The sequence below is a fragment of the Haplochromis burtoni genome, unplaced genomic scaffold (assembly GCF_018398535.1).
Source record: "Haplochromis burtoni strain Fernald_Lab_line unplaced genomic scaffold, NCSU_Asbu1 Contig_56, whole genome shotgun sequence".
Classification (NCBI taxonomy): domain Eukaryota; kingdom Metazoa; phylum Chordata; class Actinopteri; order Cichliformes; family Cichlidae; genus Haplochromis; species Haplochromis burtoni.
Window position 1 is genome coordinate 1,634,244 of NW_024582417.1, and position 18,811 is coordinate 1,653,054.

Here is an 18,811-nt window from a genome sequence, read left to right on the forward strand (position 1 = left end):
CAATTAGCCATTTTTTAGTGTAATACCAAGGGAGTCAGGTTTCTATTGTCTAAATTATAGATGATGCAGAATGTACTATATCCTACACATCCTGCATTTACCAGTGTACTCCAGAACAAGCCAAATCTCTCTACTTACTGTAGTGAGCTTCTCCAGCTGCACGAAGCGCTCTTCCCAAGCCGTGGCGAGTTTCTCAAAGGCTTCATGGCGCTTAATTAGGCTCTCTACTTCATCCACATTTGAGCCCAACTCTGCTGCGCGCACCAGAGGTTCTTGCCCAGCCAACCACGACTCTGCCACATAAGCATCACGTCCGAACTGCAACACCTCCAGCACTGATATGAAGATGACCAAAGGCCACAATATAGAGAAAAACAAAGAAAACACAGAGAGGATGAGAAAAAAAGAATTATAATTCAATGTACAATGCTGCAGTTGCATAAAGAGACCTTTAAACCGGAGGTACCGGTTTGCATGTTATCTACCATCTCTTGCGTGTAGCAACTTGCCTACAACACCATGCACTTTTGCCACGGCTCTGTTAGCCTAAATGCACCCGTGTGCAGTCCAAAAATGTGAAGCATGCATACCAATTTGTAAGTGGTCCATCTTGTCTTGCCATTTTTTGTTGATCTTATCTCTTTTTTCCTGGAGTTGAGTCAGTTTTTCTCGGATCTGTAAATAGGTGAACAGGTTCAGATATCAGTTCTTGAGTCAACATGTTTTTTTGTTTTTTGTAAACATGCACTGTTCTCTCTCAAGACAACCGTAAATGTGACCCACTGCAAAATACCTCATCAGATGCATAGTGGTTTTTGTTGATCAAAGTATTTCCCATCTCAACACAAGCAGTGAAGCTGTCTGTCCTAGCGTCAATCTCTGATCTGATGTCTTGATGATTGGCAATTACTAACCCTGCAGAAGATACATCCCTATAAAAAAAAACCCCCACAGGAGATAGGAGAGGCAGGTTATATATGAATAAACAAGTTATTGTCAAAGTTATTTTATAGTAAGTGGAAATTTAAGCAAAAAATGACATTTACCTTGGGCTGTCATGTGCGTCAATCTGCAGGTTCACACCATCCATCCAGAGCATGAGGTCTCGCACCATGTTGAAGAAGCGGAATTTCTCCACGGTGTCCAGCAGGAGGAGCCTGCGAGCCTCGCCAGCCTCGAGCAGGCCCTCCCAGGCAGAAGTCACAGCATGTTCGCTTCTGTGAATGTCATCCGCTTTCTCACCAGCGTAGGCCTTCTGCAGGCGTGCAGCATCATCCTGCACTTGATTCACCTAGGAGTTCAAAGGAGCAGAGGGATATTCGGTCTCGTATTCACATATTAGTTTCGCCATCTAAAATGAGATCACTTTTAGCAAGTGATAACTGACCTGTCCGCTGAGGGCCTGGATGTCATGTTCAAAAGCGGTGTGCTGTCTGTGCAGATGCTGGACAGTGTTGAGGTCACGGCCAAGTTCAGAAGGCAGTGCTTCCCTCTTCTCCTTAACACGTCCAAGCACCTCCATGGCATCTTGATGGAAGCGGTGCAGCTCATAAGAGGCTGCCAACATTTGCGTACGTGTGTCAATCAGTTCCAGCAGGTCAGCCCAGGCCTCGTTTAAACCGTCTTTCCATTCAGCAACACTGGCGTTCTCAGGATGACCCGACTCAATCAGATCATCTGCCAGTGCATTTACACCATCCACACGCTCTTGGCCGATAGTGCTGGTGTCACGAGCAAACTCCCGGAACTTGTCCCTCAGCATCTGTACAAAGAAAAAGAAAAAAAACAGGGCAAAAGGGAGCAACATAATTAATTCAGCTAAATCTCTTTGAGCTTTCATGTCTCCAAAGTATGCTACTGAGAGGAAAAAAAACTCACTGTGACATGTTCATAGTCCTGTCCTAGTTCATGGGAGCCAGCAACCACCTCTCTCTCTGCAATCCACTGTTCCAGGTCATCCACCTCCCGCTTCAGCTGGGTCAGCCTCAGCCTCTCCTGAAGCCGTCCCCGACGCTCCTCAGCAAGGTCCTTCAGACCTGCGTACAGCTTGTCAACTTGGGCTTGTCGTAAGGTGATTCTTTCACTGTTTAATTGAAAATGAGAGAGATGAGGTTATGGGTGTCCTGTTCTATTTATAGAAGGTGAAGTGCGGCATCTGAAAATGTTCACAACATCTTGTGCTCTCACCTCTCTGGGTGTTCATTGTTGACCATGAGACGACTGCTGTTGGCCAGTTGGTGGATGGTTTGGGCGTAGTCTTCAAGTGCCTGCTCAAGGATCTGGTGCTTCTTGACCATCACTAGAGCATTTTGCTCATCCTGAGAGAAAAAGAGAAAATTATCAACTTTCTTCAAGCACAAGATGTAGAAAAAAAAGCAATTAAAAAAAGCAATTAAATCTCACTTTACACGAGCTTACCTTGGCTTTTTCTTCTGACATCATGTGCAACTCTTGCTCTCCCATCCAGGCCTCTGCCTCCGCAGCATCGGCATAGAACTGCTGGGCACGATTAGCCTCTATTAGACGGGCATGGCGCTTGTCTGTCTCGGCGATCAACTGGTCCCAAAGGCTCTGCAGTTCAACTAGGCGATCCTCCAGAACAGACTGGCGTTCACCATCTACCTGGGTCTGAGTCTTGCCTCGTCTGTGGATGTCATCAATGCGAGGCTGATGGCCTTGAATCTCCTTCTGCAAAGTCTGATTCACAACCAGAGACAATATTCAACTTTATTAGTTGGCTAACATTCCCTACTCTTCAAAATCTCTCTAAACTCAGTCCAAGTGTCTGTTTAAAGTATTTAGATTCTTGCATGTCAAAGTTTGGAACTTGATTACCCATAAAATTACGTCTTATCTCTATGACTGTGGTCAATGTTCAATAAAGACATAAAAATACATTATTTTTGTACTGTAAATTTATTCAGGCTGTTCTCGACTGTGACTGTGACTTAGATGAAAATGAGACCACATTTTATGAGTAATCAATACCAAACCTTTGCCCTTTAAGCTACTTACAATGCAACACCTAAAAATAATACTGAAAATTTGTAACTTTTTCAAAATATATTGAAAAAGCTGCAACTTTACCTGGTTCTTCTTGATTAGCAGCTGTACAGTGGGCAGGTCTTTTCCATGGTCTGTGGAGGTTGCTAGGGGCATCCTTTCTGTCACCCACAGCTGAGAGGCAAAGATTGATTATTAATTATCTTAATATCAGGATATATTTTGTCAGAAACTGTTTATTTTATTGATAGAATCACTAAGGTTATCCCACTCACAATTTCATCCTCCAGGTCTCTGTTGAATTGATGTGCTTCTTTGGAGGCGAGCAGCTGCTGTCTCCTGAGGTTGAGTGGGTCTTGGAGGTTGGCGAAGCTGTCGGTGACACGCCGTTGCTGACCATCTATCTCAGCCAGTCCGGCATCTTCCTGGGACAGAGCCAGAGCCTGAGACTTCAGGGCCTGCACCTCCTTCTCTCTGACCTCCATTTGATGCTCCAGCATCTACACAGAGAGAGCACAAACATTAAAGAAACAAATGCATAACATTTAGCTCCACTAAGCAAACATGGCTACTTGCACCACATTCATTTGATTATATGTAATATTGAACATGTTTAAAAAGTGAGACTTTTAAAAATGTATTTGTAAGACTAATTTTAAAAGTGCTTTTTCTGTACTATGTAGTGTACCTGGTGCTTCTTGAGGAGGATGTTCACACTGGTCAGATCTTTTCCATAGTCATCACTTTGCAGCTGACCTTCAAGGTTTTTCAGCCAAACATCTAGAGCGGAGCAGCTCTGTGTGAAGAGCTCTGCTCTGTTAGCATCAAATAAGCACTGAGCCTTCGTACGAGTTGTGCTCTCCAGCTCCTCCCACTGACGCTGCAGGTCCTCCAGGGTCTGCTGGACAACAGGTTTCAGCTCAGGCTTCTCAGCAACCAGTGCTTGACCCTCCTGTTAGAGATGAGACACAAAAACAAGCTTGAACGTTATTAAATGTCCCATTTGGTCAAAGTCAGTGCCATTTTCCAGTTTTTCAAAAGGGAAGCTAAATAAAGAAATTAAATTATAATGACATGGATGTCATGATTATATATTTACTGATTTAACTGGCCACACCTTATCAATTTTGTCGAGCCAGTCTTTGTTGGAGGCCAGCTCTGCCATGAATGCCTGGTGTTTCTGCCACTTGCTGTGAAGATTTCTGGCCTCATCATAAGACATGTCCTGAGCCGTCAGCATCTTCTCATTTATCCACAAGGTGAGCTATGAAAAAGACAACAGCATAATGGAAGTTTCAGTTTCAATGTAAATATCAAGATGCAATAGTTTGCATTAGTACTCAACTAAGCCATATTCTTACTTCTTGTCCATCTTGGAGGAAGTGCTGAAGTTCCCGGTTATCCTTAAGCTTGGTCAGCAGTTCATTTGCAGCCTCTTTATTCTTAAGATGTCTGGAGAAAATAAATGGGAAAAAATGTTTAGCCTTCAAACATCTAATTAAAAATGTAAATAATAAAAAGTTATATAAATATCAGTTTTTCTTCCTTCTTTTACTCTAACCTTTCCTGGATTGAATCAACCTTTTCCTGGATCTTATCCGAGTTTGCATTAGAGTCATTAATGAGGCGTCTTCCAGCTTCCACCACACCAGTTATTTTCTCTTCACTGGCCTCTGTGGTGGTGAGGAAATCCTCATGCTTCTTAATGGCCTCCTCTGCTGCCTGAAGACTGGTGGGCATCTCTGTGTGGGACAGCACGTACTCCTACGCAGAGATGGACACAAAAGGAATGTTAAACATCGTCTCACATGCAGTTTTCATAGGTAATTATCGAATTCCAGTGATTTTTACTTTTTTTTAGGCCTTTTTTCCTGTTTATTTATACAACAGAGTAAAACATTTAAAAATGTGTGAACTGGTAAAGAAGAATTTTTCATAGAATATCAGATCCATTTTCTCTGAAACATGCAGTTATTTGCTTTGCACCAATAAAAAAAATTTGTTATTTCATTGTCGAAGAGTATTTTCCTAACCTGGCTGTTAAGGAATGCCTCTGCCTGCTTTGCATCTCTCAGGAAAGTCTGGAAGTCGAAGGCTTGGGCCAACAGGCTGTGCCGATTCTCCCACATGCGCCGCAACTCATGCCAGCCAGTGTCCAATGCCTGGAGCCTCTGGGCCAAAAACATGTGCTGGGCATCTGTCTGACCTTGGGTGACCTCCTCACCAACCGCACGCATCTTTTCATAGTCCTCCTTATAGTTATCCACCTCGTTCTTGATGCTCTCATGCTGGGCTAGCAAACTCTCAGCCTCAGGCAGAGAAGTGGGAATATCCTCTGAAGCCACGGCTGTCTGGGTGCGGGACAGCCAGGACTGGAAGTCATCCAAATCCCTAAGGAAACCCTGTAGCTTGCTAGCTTCCCCCAGTGACTCTTCCCGTCGCTTCATGGTGGCGTTCAGTTCCTCCCACACCTCTTGAATCTCTCCCAAGCGTCCTTGGATCTCTCCTGCTTGATCTGGATGTTCCTTGGCCAACTTTTCTGCCTCATTTCTCAAGTCATCTAATTTTCCCTGAAAAGATAAAGAAAAATATTTAAATTGCATATATTATACTAAAATACCTCATCACAAAACCCTAAATAATACTATATTCATTTTGCCTTGTTTCACTGGTGTTCTGGTCCCACCCTCCACCCATTACATTTACACCTCCCATACCTGGATAGCCTCAAGGTCCCTCTCCATGCCAGTGAGTTTGCGTTGTAGTGCCATCACTCCCGCCAAGTCATTGCCAAGACCCTGAGTAGATTCAATAACTTTGGTCTTTTCCTTCATCCAAGTCTGGATCTCATTACACTCGAGTTGGTAGTTCTGGATGTTGAGAGCCGACTCAAGATCTTGTTTCTTTTGTCCAGCCAGTTGCTGAAACTCCTTCCATCTAGAGACAACACAGACCAGGCTTAAAATGCTACCTGCACGCCTTTTAAATAATACACATTCCTCAGCAGAAATAGGGTTACAATAATTCATAAATGTAGCTCTGACCTGTTGTTTAGTTGGTCTGTTGTCTGGTGGATTTGGTCTTTGTTACAGTTGTCTGAGCTCAGCAGCTGCTCTGCCACCTGGTTCACATCAGTGACACGGGTTCCTAGGTTGTTCATCTCAGGTTCCAGTGTCTCAAATCTATATCCATAAATGAAACACCATGATTAATTCACTCATTCTATCTATCATAGACATTTCTAGACATTATAGAAGACTTAAAAACACTGACTGTTTATTTTTAAGATTAGAGCTTAGATCAATATAATGTACAATTTTCATCTTTGCTTTATGTCATCAACATTAATTTCCACGATTACATGTAATGTCATTTCACAACTACAAGTGTCCGTCTTAGTCTTTCAAACATGAAAAGATTTTGAAGAAAAATAATTAATCTGTCATCATCTTTGGCATTCGAACCTTCCCTCACCCACAGACTCACCTTTGCTGTACGACCTCCAAGTCCTCCAGCTTTGTAGGGATCTCCATGCCATGTAACCACTGTTCCTTTTCCTCCACCCAGAGCTGACAGGCACCAGCTTCACTGAACATGCGGTAGAGGGCCAGGGCACCTTCCAGAGCCTGGCGTCGAGCTGCTGACAGGGTCTCCAGTTCTTCATAACGTTGTTCAATAGCAGGCAGACGACCATCCACCTACAGTCAGCAATAGGCAGTAATTTAGTACTACAAACAGCATGCAATCATTGAAGAAGTATGAAAAAGAAAGCACACGTACTTCAGGGTAATGTACATAGGCCTGTGGCAGTGCTTGGACCTGCTCGTGCAGAGAGTCAATTAGGGGGTGGTGACTCTGGATCTCCTCTTCTATCTCCCTCTGCTTGCGAGCTAGAGTTTGGGTAGAGAACTCATCGTGGCCCACCTCCTGACTGGATACCTGTCTAAGTGTCTCCATGATCCATGCCTCCATGTCATTGGCATCCGTCTGAAACTGATGCAGGGCCACGGCTTCCTTAAGGCTCTGCTCTCTTTGCTTAGTTGTCTGAAAAGCATCAAAAATAAGAATATTATGGGTAAAAATGCAATATTTGAAGAAAGCACCTTAGAATTGATGATGAACATTTACCTCCTCCAGATGGGCCCACTGTGCACGGATGTCTTGAATCCTCTCGGTTACTTCTGAAGCTCCAAAGTGCCCTTCTTTAACCAGATCTTCTCCAGCAGCAATACTGTTACTCAGGGGGCCATAGCGGGCTGCCATCTCATCCCTGAAAGCCTCATGTTTACTGAGTAGGTGAAGGGCAGAAGTAAGGTCACGGCCACAGTCTCCACTAGCCAGGATCTGTTCCTGCTCTCGGATCCAGGCTGCCTCCTCTCCGAGATCCCACAGGAACTGCCACAGACGCCGTGAGTCCTCTAGGCGCTCTCTGCGATTCACAGCAAGCTGACCAAGTTCTTCATAGGCTTGACCCAGCAGCTCAACCTTCTCACTAACTAGTCCAGGCTCACAAGGTTTATAGGCTTACAATTAAAAAAAGCAGAAATACACAGAATTTAGACAGTGTGCACAAAGGGTCAGACTAAAATGCATACTCTGTACACAAAATGTGCAAGACCATTTTTTAAGACTTACCCTGCTCATGGGAAGTGAAGCGGTTTGCAGCTCCTTGCACTGCCTTGATCCTCTCTGCCTGAGCAGAAATATCAGCCTCTACCAGATTGTGCTTTTGCAGTAGGTCTAACACATCATGCAAATGTTTTCCGCTGTCCTGAGACTGCAGACGACCCTGAAAACAGAAAGCACAGTCCAGTAGAATATTTCCCAGTTTTATCTTGTGAAAATCGACATTTAACTAAATATATATTCAATAAATAACGGTTGTTTTTCAACTTGCCACAACATAAATGTAATTTTTAAATAAAAAACACTAATAAATCATTAGTGCTTGGTGACTGCTCACATATTGGGTTACAAACACATCACTCAGAGCTATAGACAAGTCACATCCAAGTAGCTGAGATTTTAATACTACCCCATTCTGTTGGTTACTTATAATATCCTTATAGGGTCAGGTCAGCCCAAAATTATATCTATAAATTTTATCTCTTGCCTTCAGTGTGATTTATCCATTTAAATCTGCAAAACCTGTGAGTAATTTCATTTTAGAATTACTTTACGTTTTACCAACCACAATCTCTCTGGAGAAGAAAGCATCTGTTTATCAGAGATAAGAAGATGATGCTAGTGACAGCATGACAGAATCTAAGCAGCTGGGCTGTAACGTTAGCTAGCTGCACATATGTAGACAGTAAAAGGAAAATGGTTCCCACAACTGCTATTCCCATTGCTACTGCTATTCATGGACGTCAGGTTTTAGTCAGTTTGGATTATACAGTATAAATTACATAGCATAAATGATACTTCACACTGTTCAGCTATTTAAACCAAACAAGGGGTCTGATATATTGGCAAATGTGTCAGTGGCAATCAGGCACTTCCACTGGCCAATCAAAATGTCAGCACATTTAAGATAACTCTTTATTGCCATTGCGCAGTCATTCTTAGTACAATAGTACAACGAAGTTGGAAAACACAGAAGAAAGGCGCGTAATTCTAGTCACTGGAGTCTACCTCAGTCGACCTCAGTAAAGCCAGCAAAGAAAGGTAACACCAATCAGGCTAGGCCTGCACAAAGCTAATTACTGCTATAAAGTGCTGACACTAAAGCTGTCAGGGACATATGTGAAAAACAATTATGTTAATTGAGGATTAGGAAACTCATTTTTGCTAATTAAAACCTCAAGAGAATGCAGGAATCAAAGTAGTAATTCAACACAAAGCGCAGTCAAATTTATGTAAGCTTCTGTTTCTTTGTGGTAGCTTTACCTTCTCATCTGCCATCCAGTCCATGATGTAACGCATCTCCTGAAACAGCCTCTGTAGGTCACGGTGGGCATTCAGACGCTCTCTGCGTGCAGCCAGAAGCTCTTTCAAGTATTCCCAGAGTCGAAGCACATTATCCCTTCGTGCGAGTATGCGCCGCACATCATGATATCCCTCTGCCTCCAGCTCTTTGGCGACAGCCTCCACTGCGGCCACACGCTCCCAGTATGCTCCAATGTCTGTCTCAATTGCCTCGTGTTTACGAGTGGCAGCTTCCACTGCTCCCAGGTCGGTTCCAAAATTATCCTAATATCAGAGAAAAAGAAGCCCATGATTACATTATTGTAAATCTATTTACTGCATTCAAATCAGGAATTCAAATTTTGTTTGTGTTTTTTCAATTTACCTGAGACACCAGTCTCTGGTTCTCGCTCAGCCATGTCTCCCGCATAGCAGCTTTCCGGTCAAAGCGAGCAGCGAGCATCTCCAGTTTCTCCTGGCGAATCAACTCATTTCTCAGTGCCAGCTCACGTTCATGTTCTGCCTTTTCCAGTCGTTCCCATGCCTGCCATGCAAATATAAGCCAGGAAGCCTGTATCATCCAGAATCTACAAAACGAACATTGAGTTGGAAGGCTGTACTTGCCTTTTCTAGAACAAGCCATACCTTATTTATGTCAGAAATGAGTTTTCCCTCTCTTGGCATGTAAACCTTCTGATTGTTTGCTCTCATCTTGCTTTGGATAGTAAAAAGAAGAACCTCCAAGTTTCCTTTCTCTGTAAATCTGAGGACATCAGACACTGATAGTTAACGTACTGCATAGCGTCACCATTTTGGATTATAATTGATTACCAAGCACTGACTCATTCACTTAACCCAGCTGACACTCACTTGGGAGGTTTCTCCACAGTCCTGTAGGAGTTAAAAGCTTGGAGCTGGTTCTGTACAGCACTCAGAGAGTTAGCTAGCTGCCGATCATTGAGTGTCACTATGGTCTGCTCGATCCACTGCAGCAGCTCAGAGGCCAGGGTCTCATACTTCTCTATCAGCTGGTCGGCCTCAATAGCATAGTCGAGCACCTGAAGTGCAGAGAAATGTATTATTTGAACTGGGGACATAAAGTCAGTGTACATGTACTCACTTTCACTCACATAAATGTATACACACAAAACTAACCTTGCCAATTCGTTTGCCCTCCACTGCCAGGGCTTTCATCTTGGAGAAGTAATGATAGTAAGTTGCCACATAGGTAATTATAGACTTTTCATCAGGCTGATCCACATTCACATCTTGAAAAAAAATAAAAATAATATGGTTAATATAAATATTTACATGGTATTTATATTATATATACTATAATATTTGCATCAAAACACTCTGAATAACACGTGGGAAAGTGTTTATATCTTTAATCATGCTTTTTGTTATGTCACTATAGCTGACTTGCTACAGTGATGCAGTGTTGCCTAATCTAAAATTTATTGCAGTAATCCTCTATAGCCAAACTCTCGCCAATCTGTTTCAGGCAACAGCTTAGTGCCTTAGCAGACAGATCAGGCCATCAATGTGACTTACAAGAGCGCTTTTGTTGTTGTTGAGGCTTTAAACACTCACCTTCTGGGTCCAGCAGCTTGGTAAGCCCCAGTTCCTTCTCAGCCACATTGAAAGCATTTTGGAGATTGTAGTGAGCGTTGGACCTCTTCAGGTTGTCAAACTCAATCAGGTCGGGTCTGCAGAGGATTGGAAAAAATAATTGTGACTTTAATGAGAAGGGGTTACAGAAGAGTGCAAGGTGCAAGCAAATACGAATATCGGCTGACTTATTGCAACTTGTTGTAGTACAGAAGAAAATGTTTTCAATCCAAGGTGCATAAAATGTTCCTCTAGAACTGGATGAAGTCATCTGCATGAAAAAAGGCTTCTGATCATGGATGAAAACCACACCTGCAAACTAATGCCTGAATGATGCTTTCATTTACAGTTGCTGGTTGGTGGTAGAAAAGTATGAAAGGCGTTCGGGTGAGTATATTTTATTAAAACCTATAGGATATTATAGCATGAATGCATTCACAAAAAATAAAATGAGGACAAAAAGGACTGAGCATAATGTAATTTCTTGCATGATAATGTAAACGACAGACAGCTCAGTGGTTTGCGTAACTACCCTACGGCTCACTAACTGCTCTGAAAGCCATGTTGGCTTTCATCTATCAAGTATCACCCTTATCACCCTCACAGTATGCAGTCATTGTAAGGAACAATATGCTCTCCTCTGTTTGAGTCATATGTGTTTAGGCTACACCTTTGGCTTCTACTTTACAGCTCCATTTAAATGTTAGCTATTCATGAGTTACCAGCAGAGTGTGCAACTGGGGTATCAAGTATGGCTCTTAATAGAAAATAAGTGGGTTATAATTTCTGTGATCTAGGTCATCTTATTCCCTATTTATTTTCATCCTTTCAGGCATACTGCAGACTAAAGAATGGGAGGAGCAAGTGGAGACCTAAATAGAAAAGGGGATAAAAACACCCCAGAGATGGGAAATGGTTCTGCGACAGGTGCTCCTCATTACGAAGGGAATGAAAACCATTAAAATACAACACTCCCTTTTGATTTGGAGGATGACTAAGTTATTTAAAAAAAACTTACAGTAAGAAACAAAAACTGCAATTACACTGAATAAGTAAATGCATAAAAAGGGCTGCTTTTACTGTAGCTGTTATCAGTGATATGAAATACATGAAGAAGTCAATGACCTGTGTTTGTGCACGATGGCATTGAACGCTAGACCATCTCTCCAACTGGTAGTGAAGTTGTGTATATTCACATTTGGGTATCTGAAAAGGGCAGATAAGAATTCATTAATCATTAGCTCAACAAAGAAAAATTCAACCCTTCTGGTTCTCTTTTACTGCTCCTTTCTTACCCAGCAGTTTTCATTTGGCACCAAAGCAGCAGCGCATCTTTAGCTGATTTCTTCTCCTTATTGTCCTCAGTTTCCACACTGATGTCTTGAATCTGTAAGTATGGTACACATGCAGTCAGGTCAGAGCTTCAATAATAACTGACCTTCAAATGTTATTGCAGTAGTGGGGTGTATAACATTTAAGGAAGTCAAGTAACAACAGTAAGTTCATAACTATAATAATGGCATAAAGAATTACTTTTTAAAATTATGTAAACTTTTAATAATTCAGTTTTTCTGGGCATGGCTAAATTCAGAGACCTGACATCCCAAAGCCCAAGTTCAGCAACATGGTGACTGAGGTGAGAGGGAAAATCTGTAGAGCTCATCACAGCTACTTTATATATTACCTGGAAGCGAAGGATGATGGTCCAGATGAGACCCAGGGTGAGACGGTGATTCCCATCCACAATGTCATGTGAGCCCATATTTTCCAGATGAACTTTTTGCTCCTTAAGAAACTGTAGGGCTTTGTCAACATTTTCAAGGCAGTGGATACGCATGCGGCCCTTAGTAGGTTTTGGCTAGGGGAAGCAGCAGAAAAATACAAGTTGACATAGGTTGACATTGTTGAAGAAGACAGGGCTTGGCAGGAGTTTAAAAAAAGAAAAACAAGTAGAAGCAAAAGAAGTAAATCACATATTTTTTTTAAAAAACAAAAAACAAGAAATGAAGCACATGATTTCTCCTTCCTCCTGACTTGTGAGGGTCATCCTGAGGGTATGGGTCAGGATTGGGACATAAAGCATTAGTTCCTCTGTGATACTAACCAGCTGTTCTCCTGAGAGCACTTCCAGAAGGCGGATTAGCATGCGCCCATCCCGTAGGTCGGTGTACAAGTCACCAATGCGACAGGTCACTCGGCCTAAGTGAGAATTTACCCATTTGGTAAAGGTTTTCTTCTGTACTGCTTCACGTTCATCTGCAAAGGATGAAAGAAAGAGAGAGGGGTTAAAGCCTTTACACATTACAACAACATAAACTTTACTATGAACTGTCTTCAGTGCCATTACTCTGTAGGAAATGCATATTTACAGTAAAAAAACAAAAACAAAACAAATGTCTATAGTTTTGATCACATCTGAGCTCAGCCAGGAGACAGTAACTCATAAAGACTTAAGCCCCTGCCCTGTGCAGTTCATTTCACAGACAAGCTATGCCATTAAGTCTTTAGAATCACTAGTGACAGCTTAGTGAGAGGTGCTCCCCCCACAAACCACAGTTTACCGATAGCTCTGCTAATGTGTGCATTGCTAATTACTCTGAAGACGTCAGTTTAGAAACAAGACTGTGCAAAACCAGCATGAAGTAATGGCATTTAGTGAGTACTTTTTATTGTTCCTTTGAAAGAGCAGGGCTGAAAAAAGGAATCACAATAAATTAAGCTGTAACAGCAGCTGAGACATATGGACCGGGGGAGTAAGAAGCTAATCCTGCTCCACCACCTAACAAGGTGACCTCATTTCTAGGATACAAGGTCTCCCTGCCTTTTCAAAACACTATTCTAGCACTGTACTTACAGCACTGCACCTAATGCAAGAACAACTTAAAATTAGACATAAAACAGGGCAGAAGTGCAACTCAAATCTAATGAGTCAAATTTAAGAAACTCTCCATTGCAATCTTGCGCCCTCTCGCTAGTGAGGTCAATCAGTTTGTTCATAAGTTAGTAATTAATTAGTTAGTAAAAAAAAATCTCAAAGGCGTTGCATGTGGTGCTGTTCAGGAGCACTGTTTGTTTAAGAGACCGTATTAGTTGCTGCATACGCTGAATTTGCATTTTGAAAACATCAACACTTGTTCATTTGTCAAAACTCCCCAAGCAGGAGGCAAGGCCTGGCAATGCAAACTACTTTATTGCTCTAATGAAACATTATGCAAAGCTGAGACTGCCCACTCAAAGACCTGTCCAATACCTAGTCAGTTCATGCAGGAGTGAGAGGCTGCAGTGAATAAGCTTAACAGTCATATTAAAAGTGATCCGTGAGATTAGAGGTCAGCATCCCTATGGTAACTTTAGTGGACTAAAAAAACATATAAATACATATTAAGCTGACTTCATAACCAATTGTTTGCACGACATTTACTGAAATTGACCGAAATACAATAAAAGAAAGTAGTGGAAGGATTACTGAGTCACTTCAAGGTTTAGTCATTTGTATTTCTGATTATTAGATGGATGCTAAGCTACTCTGGAATCAGTGAACAATCTAAGCTGAACAAGCTGCAGTAACCAAAGACTGCTGTTGCGTAATCAACTTGCATTAACGGTAAACTCAAAAAGCAGAACATTTTGAAATCTCATGCACGTCTCCATGGGTGGAACATCAAATCAGTGGTATAATTATTTCAGACTGAAGGTGCTTCCTCCACATTGCAGACAGCGCTCTTTGTTTCTTGTAATGTTGCGCGCACAGCAAACTTCAAGTAATCTGTAATTAATTGTCCATTTATAAGTATTTTCATTTAAATAAACCTTGACCTCTCGCAACCAGGCCCATGTGGTGTTTGTTAATATTATATTAACATGGTATCAATGATGTATATAAATCCCATGAGCATCCGACTTGCCAGACTGCCAACTACAGAAGGACAAACTTGTCAAGTCTCATTTTGCCCACTGAGACTCATGTTACAATGTCTTTCTAGCCATTTCACAACCTTGAAATGAAATCTCAAGGACTGATAACACTGCCAAAAAAACATCACCAAGAGAGCCTAGAGAAGACTCTGCATTAGCCTTATGGCGTATGGACTGCATGCTCAACCTAGTGAGCTAAACCGCCACTCCAGTTTTTATACATTTTTAATTAACTGATTAACGTATTTATGTTTTGAATACATTCACTTAGCCAGGAGATTGTTTTACTGAAACAGCACTGAACTGAGTGTCTCAACGAACATTTCCAAATAACAACAAGCACTTATCATGTCAGAATTTCACACAAAACCACACAGGAAGATGAAAGGAAGTTAAATTTACATACAACTATAAAGTATTATTTACTGATAATGTTATACCCTGTTGGGTGGGGCAGCAATTACTGAGAACATGTGCATAGAGTCACTAGAGTACCAAATAAATAAACCACTGAGTTAATACTCAAAATTATAATGCAGAAACCTTGGTACAGATTGCCATCTGACTGTGTTCACTGGATGCACAAAAAACATTTCAGTTAACAGATACAAAGATACATATAGGAAGTCAGCAGAAATGAAATAAATCAACACACTGAATGTTATGACAAAACCAAGCCAAAAAGTTTGTAAAGCTGTGATTGTTCCTACTACCACTAGAACTGTAGTAGTACTAGGTCAGAGTAATACTAGTAAAGGAATAGTACTCTATTGATCAGGCCATTGTCTTAGAATGGCTAAACAGAACTCACTCTTAAGTTAAAGATATGACGCGTGAGTCCATTTAAAGGTTAAAAAATGTACAAAACTTCATTTAAAGCAACTCTGATAGTAATACTTGACAATATGTGCAGACACCTGGCACTGTTTATTACATGGTTAGTACCATTCTTAGACTAGTAAGAACTAAGAGGAGAATGCATTCTGCCCAGACACACAGGTTCCTTAAAGAATACATGCAACCAGAGACTGCGACCACCTACAAACATGACGGTGAACAAAAACATACAGTCAGCACAACACCAGAGCAGCTTCAGGACAAGTCTCCGATTTTCCCTGAGTTGCCCAGCCAGAGCCGAAACAAAGTCAACACAACACTCATATTACACCTATGGAGAGAAAAGAAAATGCTTCCCATCCAAAGTAATAAAGGTCTTTACTTTTGTAATTTAGAGATTTAAGTTTTAGATTTTTAAAAACCCCTAACCCCCAAAACAAACAAACATCTTTACAATTAATGATACTATAAAACTGAATGAATGATAGAATGAAGAATCTAATTCAGTTTAGATAAGACGTGAAATGTTTGCTTTTTTTTAAAAACTTGTTAAATTTTTAATAACAGAGTTATACAAACAAAGACAAAAAAGCAGGTTGTAGAAAGAAATGTTAACTCAAAACAGGCGACAGGGCCGGCTACAGCCATGGCCTACAGGCATATATGGTGAATAGCTGGAACTCAGGCTACCATTTCAGCTATCAGCCCGACAGTCCTGAGGATAGGTGTGTTTTTACCAGTTTTACTGGAACTTAAGAGATACGCTGACAAACAAGGAATAGCATTGTCATCAAGCAGCTACTCAGTCAAAGAGCTTCAGTATAGGATAGTTCTCTAGACGTTGCCATGGGATGAGCTAGTAGTGGATTGTGGTTTGGGCTTTGGTTCTTACACCTTTTAATAATAGACTATAACAAAGCCTCCTTTATTTGTTTCCCCATATTTCTCGTGTCTAACAATGACAGATTATTCAGTTATTAAAGGATTGCTAATCAGTATGAAGTTGTTTAATAAGCCAGAAAATAAGGACTTCTGTTGCACAGGAGCGCTGTGGAAGTGGCTACATTCCTCTTAAGGCTTGGTCATGTTGTGACATAGCACCCAGCAATGAGGAGGAGGCAGAGGGTTGGTGGGCAGGGGTCCTAAAAAACCCCCATAAAATGCTAGTACCTACCTCGCCTGTGCTACACTCCTAATAACAATGCTGCCGAACAAGAAAACCAGACAGACAAACACAGACATCAGTCTCTGACGTGTTTGCTCATTCAAAGCAGGCAAACACAAACCTGTCATCAGAGGTGGATATGGTAGATAAGTGTAAAACTACTGCAGCTGTTGCTTTTGCGAGTGCAAAGCATGACACGTCAACTGTAATGTTAGTTCGTTCACATCTAATTGAAATTTTACATTTTACTAACCTGCTTAGCTTCCACAACAGGAAGTTTGGTGGTGCACTATGTATTTTGAAAAGTGTGAACACTGATGCATGATGGTGACAAAAGATAAAGAAAGCTCAAACTATGCTCTACTTATAGTGTCAAATGTCTCACGTCATGTGAAACACCTTCAGGGTTTCCAAACACTGTTAGAGAATTACACAACAGACAATATGAGAGAAGAGTGAGAAAACTGGGGCTTTAGAAGCCAAGTCTGATAATTACTAGTTTGTCTTGCATTGTCTTAGCTCTCTTCTTCAAATAAAAACACTAAAATAAGTCCGCAAACATCACAGTTTAAAATGAAAGCTCTCACACTACTATTCATTGTGATAACACCGTTGATCTACTTGTGTTTACATACCTGTAATTAGCACTAAATAGACAGAGCTCTGGATGTTATATAAATCCCAGCATATACCCCATGTCAAATGAGGATTCAATCTACTACTATACTATTTATTTTTTAATTCAAAAACATATTAAATTGGATACCCTACCACTAAATGATTTCACAGCACATGTGTCTGACATAAGAGTAAAATGTACCCGTATTTAGGTATCACTAAAACGAACATTATAAATGTAGATTTAAGATCCTGCCTATCATGCATTTCTTGCTCACTCTTTTGGAGTCTCTTTGTGCAAGGTAGAAAAACAAGTAATTAAAATTCTAAATGTCATGTTTTTCCTCTATAGTTTACTAATAACAGATCAAAACCTGTGGTTAAAGTCATCGCTAAATGTTTCAAAGGCACATTCGGGCATGTCCAGCCACTTTGAACATGTTCGTGTCTGGTAGTAAGCTTTAAGTATATGTCAGAGTGAGGGAGGTGAGGGCCTGTCTCAGCCAGTGCCCTCTTTACAATTGAAGGTTCGGGGGTTTAGTTTGCTGCTGCTTTTCTATTTCACTGTCAAATGAACTTGGGCACTGTTGATAACGATGATTATCTGCAGGTAATCCGAACCAATATGCCGCCAGACTTAATCCTGTCTGTGTGGCTCATAGTGCCCGGGATCATGTTTGGTGATAACATGGAGACAGATACAACACTAACACTGACTTAGTGGCCCAAGGCTCAGAAGGAAAACCATAAAGACAACAGTCTTTATCAGCAGTGGCAGTTTATGGGGTCATATAAAGTTTAGGATATCATTTGTAGGAAGTTATTGGTTTTTTTTATTTGTTTTTGGGGTTTTTTTTTTTTTTTTTTTTAATATGCCAGCATATAATGTGCTTTTTTAATTCAGTGGTCACTGCTGCATCAAGGTGTAATAAATAATGATCACAGGGGAAAAAAAAAAAATCACATGACTGTGTACATTAAAATATGTTTTTTTTACTTGCTGTGACCCCGCAGTGTGCAGTGTAACTGAGACAGAATATTGTTTGGCTGGAAATTTCACACTCACACACACTGTGTTCAGTTTGCAAAAAACAGGACTATCGTTTCAAAAACATATTTGCTGCAGCACAGTATGTGATCATCATGATGGTTGCCATCTCGGCCTGTCAAAAAAGCATTCATACAGCAAAATGTACAAAACATTTAAAATAACCCTGAAATACGAGGCAATAAATCAACTGAACAAAATCAGTAATCATCACTTTTTGATTAAGACTTTGAGATTATTATCCACTGCTGACAATGTCACTGATAAAATTAATTTCCTTTACGAGCCCACGTCAAGGTCAGAATTGTTTGTGTGTGTTACTGTATACACAACAGAGACTGGAACAGGACTTAATGCCAGCACTGTTTCTGCCCGCGTCGCTCATCAAATCTTGTCTGTTTGTGCTGTACATCACGAAGACAAAGCATTAGTGAGGGGGGGCAGTGGGCAACTTCTAATCCTTTCTTTCTTATGAATTCTGCATCCATGCACTGCGTTGGATGACAGTGCATTCTGGACTCCCAGTGGCATCACTTCTGCACGCTGGACAAGGAGCGACGCCATCCATAAATAACTTTCCACAGTAAGCACTTCAGATAAAAGGAAAAAATGTACACTGCAGATTTTCTTCACCTTTTCTAAGTAGGATCACCCACTGTCAAACACACTGGGCCATTGTGTTGCGATTTCTTTACTTACTCATAAAT

At 41.1% G+C, this 18,811-nt stretch overlaps 1 protein-coding gene across 5 annotated transcripts in view; it reads right to left on the reverse strand.

Annotated features, from left to right (window-relative positions):
* LOC102310736 (spectrin beta chain, non-erythrocytic 1) overlaps window positions 1-18,811 on the reverse strand; it is a 51,221-nt gene that overhangs the window by 6,250 nt on the left and 26,160 nt on the right. For all 5 annotated transcript variants that reach the window (XM_014333539.2, XM_005922178.3, XM_042220859.1 and 2 more), the window contains 31 exons: window positions 12,626-12,777; window positions 12,206-12,379; window positions 11,817-11,908; window positions 11,647-11,727; window positions 10,504-10,619; window positions 10,066-10,178; window positions 9,781-9,968; window positions 9,556-9,673; window positions 9,296-9,454; window positions 8,893-9,195; window positions 7,639-7,792; window positions 7,132-7,526; window positions 6,784-7,047; window positions 6,490-6,701; window positions 6,048-6,185; window positions 5,721-5,940; window positions 5,037-5,573; window positions 4,565-4,767; window positions 4,365-4,455; window positions 4,121-4,267; window positions 3,692-3,955; window positions 3,279-3,503; window positions 3,088-3,177; window positions 2,419-2,697; window positions 2,188-2,318; window positions 1,879-2,083; window positions 1,388-1,762; window positions 1,047-1,291; window positions 794-932; window positions 591-675; window positions 139-335 (listed from right to left, as the gene is read on the reverse strand). In XM_014333539.2, the coding sequence (XP_014189025.1) occupies window positions 139-335; window positions 591-675; window positions 794-932; window positions 1,047-1,291; window positions 1,388-1,762; window positions 1,879-2,083; window positions 2,188-2,318; window positions 2,419-2,697; window positions 3,088-3,177; window positions 3,279-3,503; window positions 3,692-3,955; window positions 4,121-4,267; window positions 4,365-4,455; window positions 4,565-4,767; window positions 5,037-5,573; window positions 5,721-5,940; window positions 6,048-6,185; window positions 6,490-6,701; window positions 6,784-7,047; window positions 7,132-7,526; window positions 7,639-7,792; window positions 8,893-9,195; window positions 9,296-9,454; window positions 9,556-9,673; window positions 9,781-9,968; window positions 10,066-10,178; window positions 10,504-10,619; window positions 11,647-11,727; window positions 11,817-11,908; window positions 12,206-12,379; window positions 12,626-12,777 (6,092 nt within the window). The remainder of the gene's footprint in view (window positions 1-138; window positions 336-590; window positions 676-793; window positions 933-1,046; window positions 1,292-1,387; window positions 1,763-1,878; window positions 2,084-2,187; window positions 2,319-2,418; window positions 2,698-3,087; window positions 3,178-3,278; window positions 3,504-3,691; window positions 3,956-4,120; window positions 4,268-4,364; window positions 4,456-4,564; window positions 4,768-5,036; window positions 5,574-5,720; window positions 5,941-6,047; window positions 6,186-6,489; window positions 6,702-6,783; window positions 7,048-7,131; window positions 7,527-7,638; window positions 7,793-8,892; window positions 9,196-9,295; window positions 9,455-9,555; window positions 9,674-9,780; window positions 9,969-10,065; window positions 10,179-10,503; window positions 10,620-11,646; window positions 11,728-11,816; window positions 11,909-12,205; window positions 12,380-12,625; window positions 12,778-18,811) is intronic.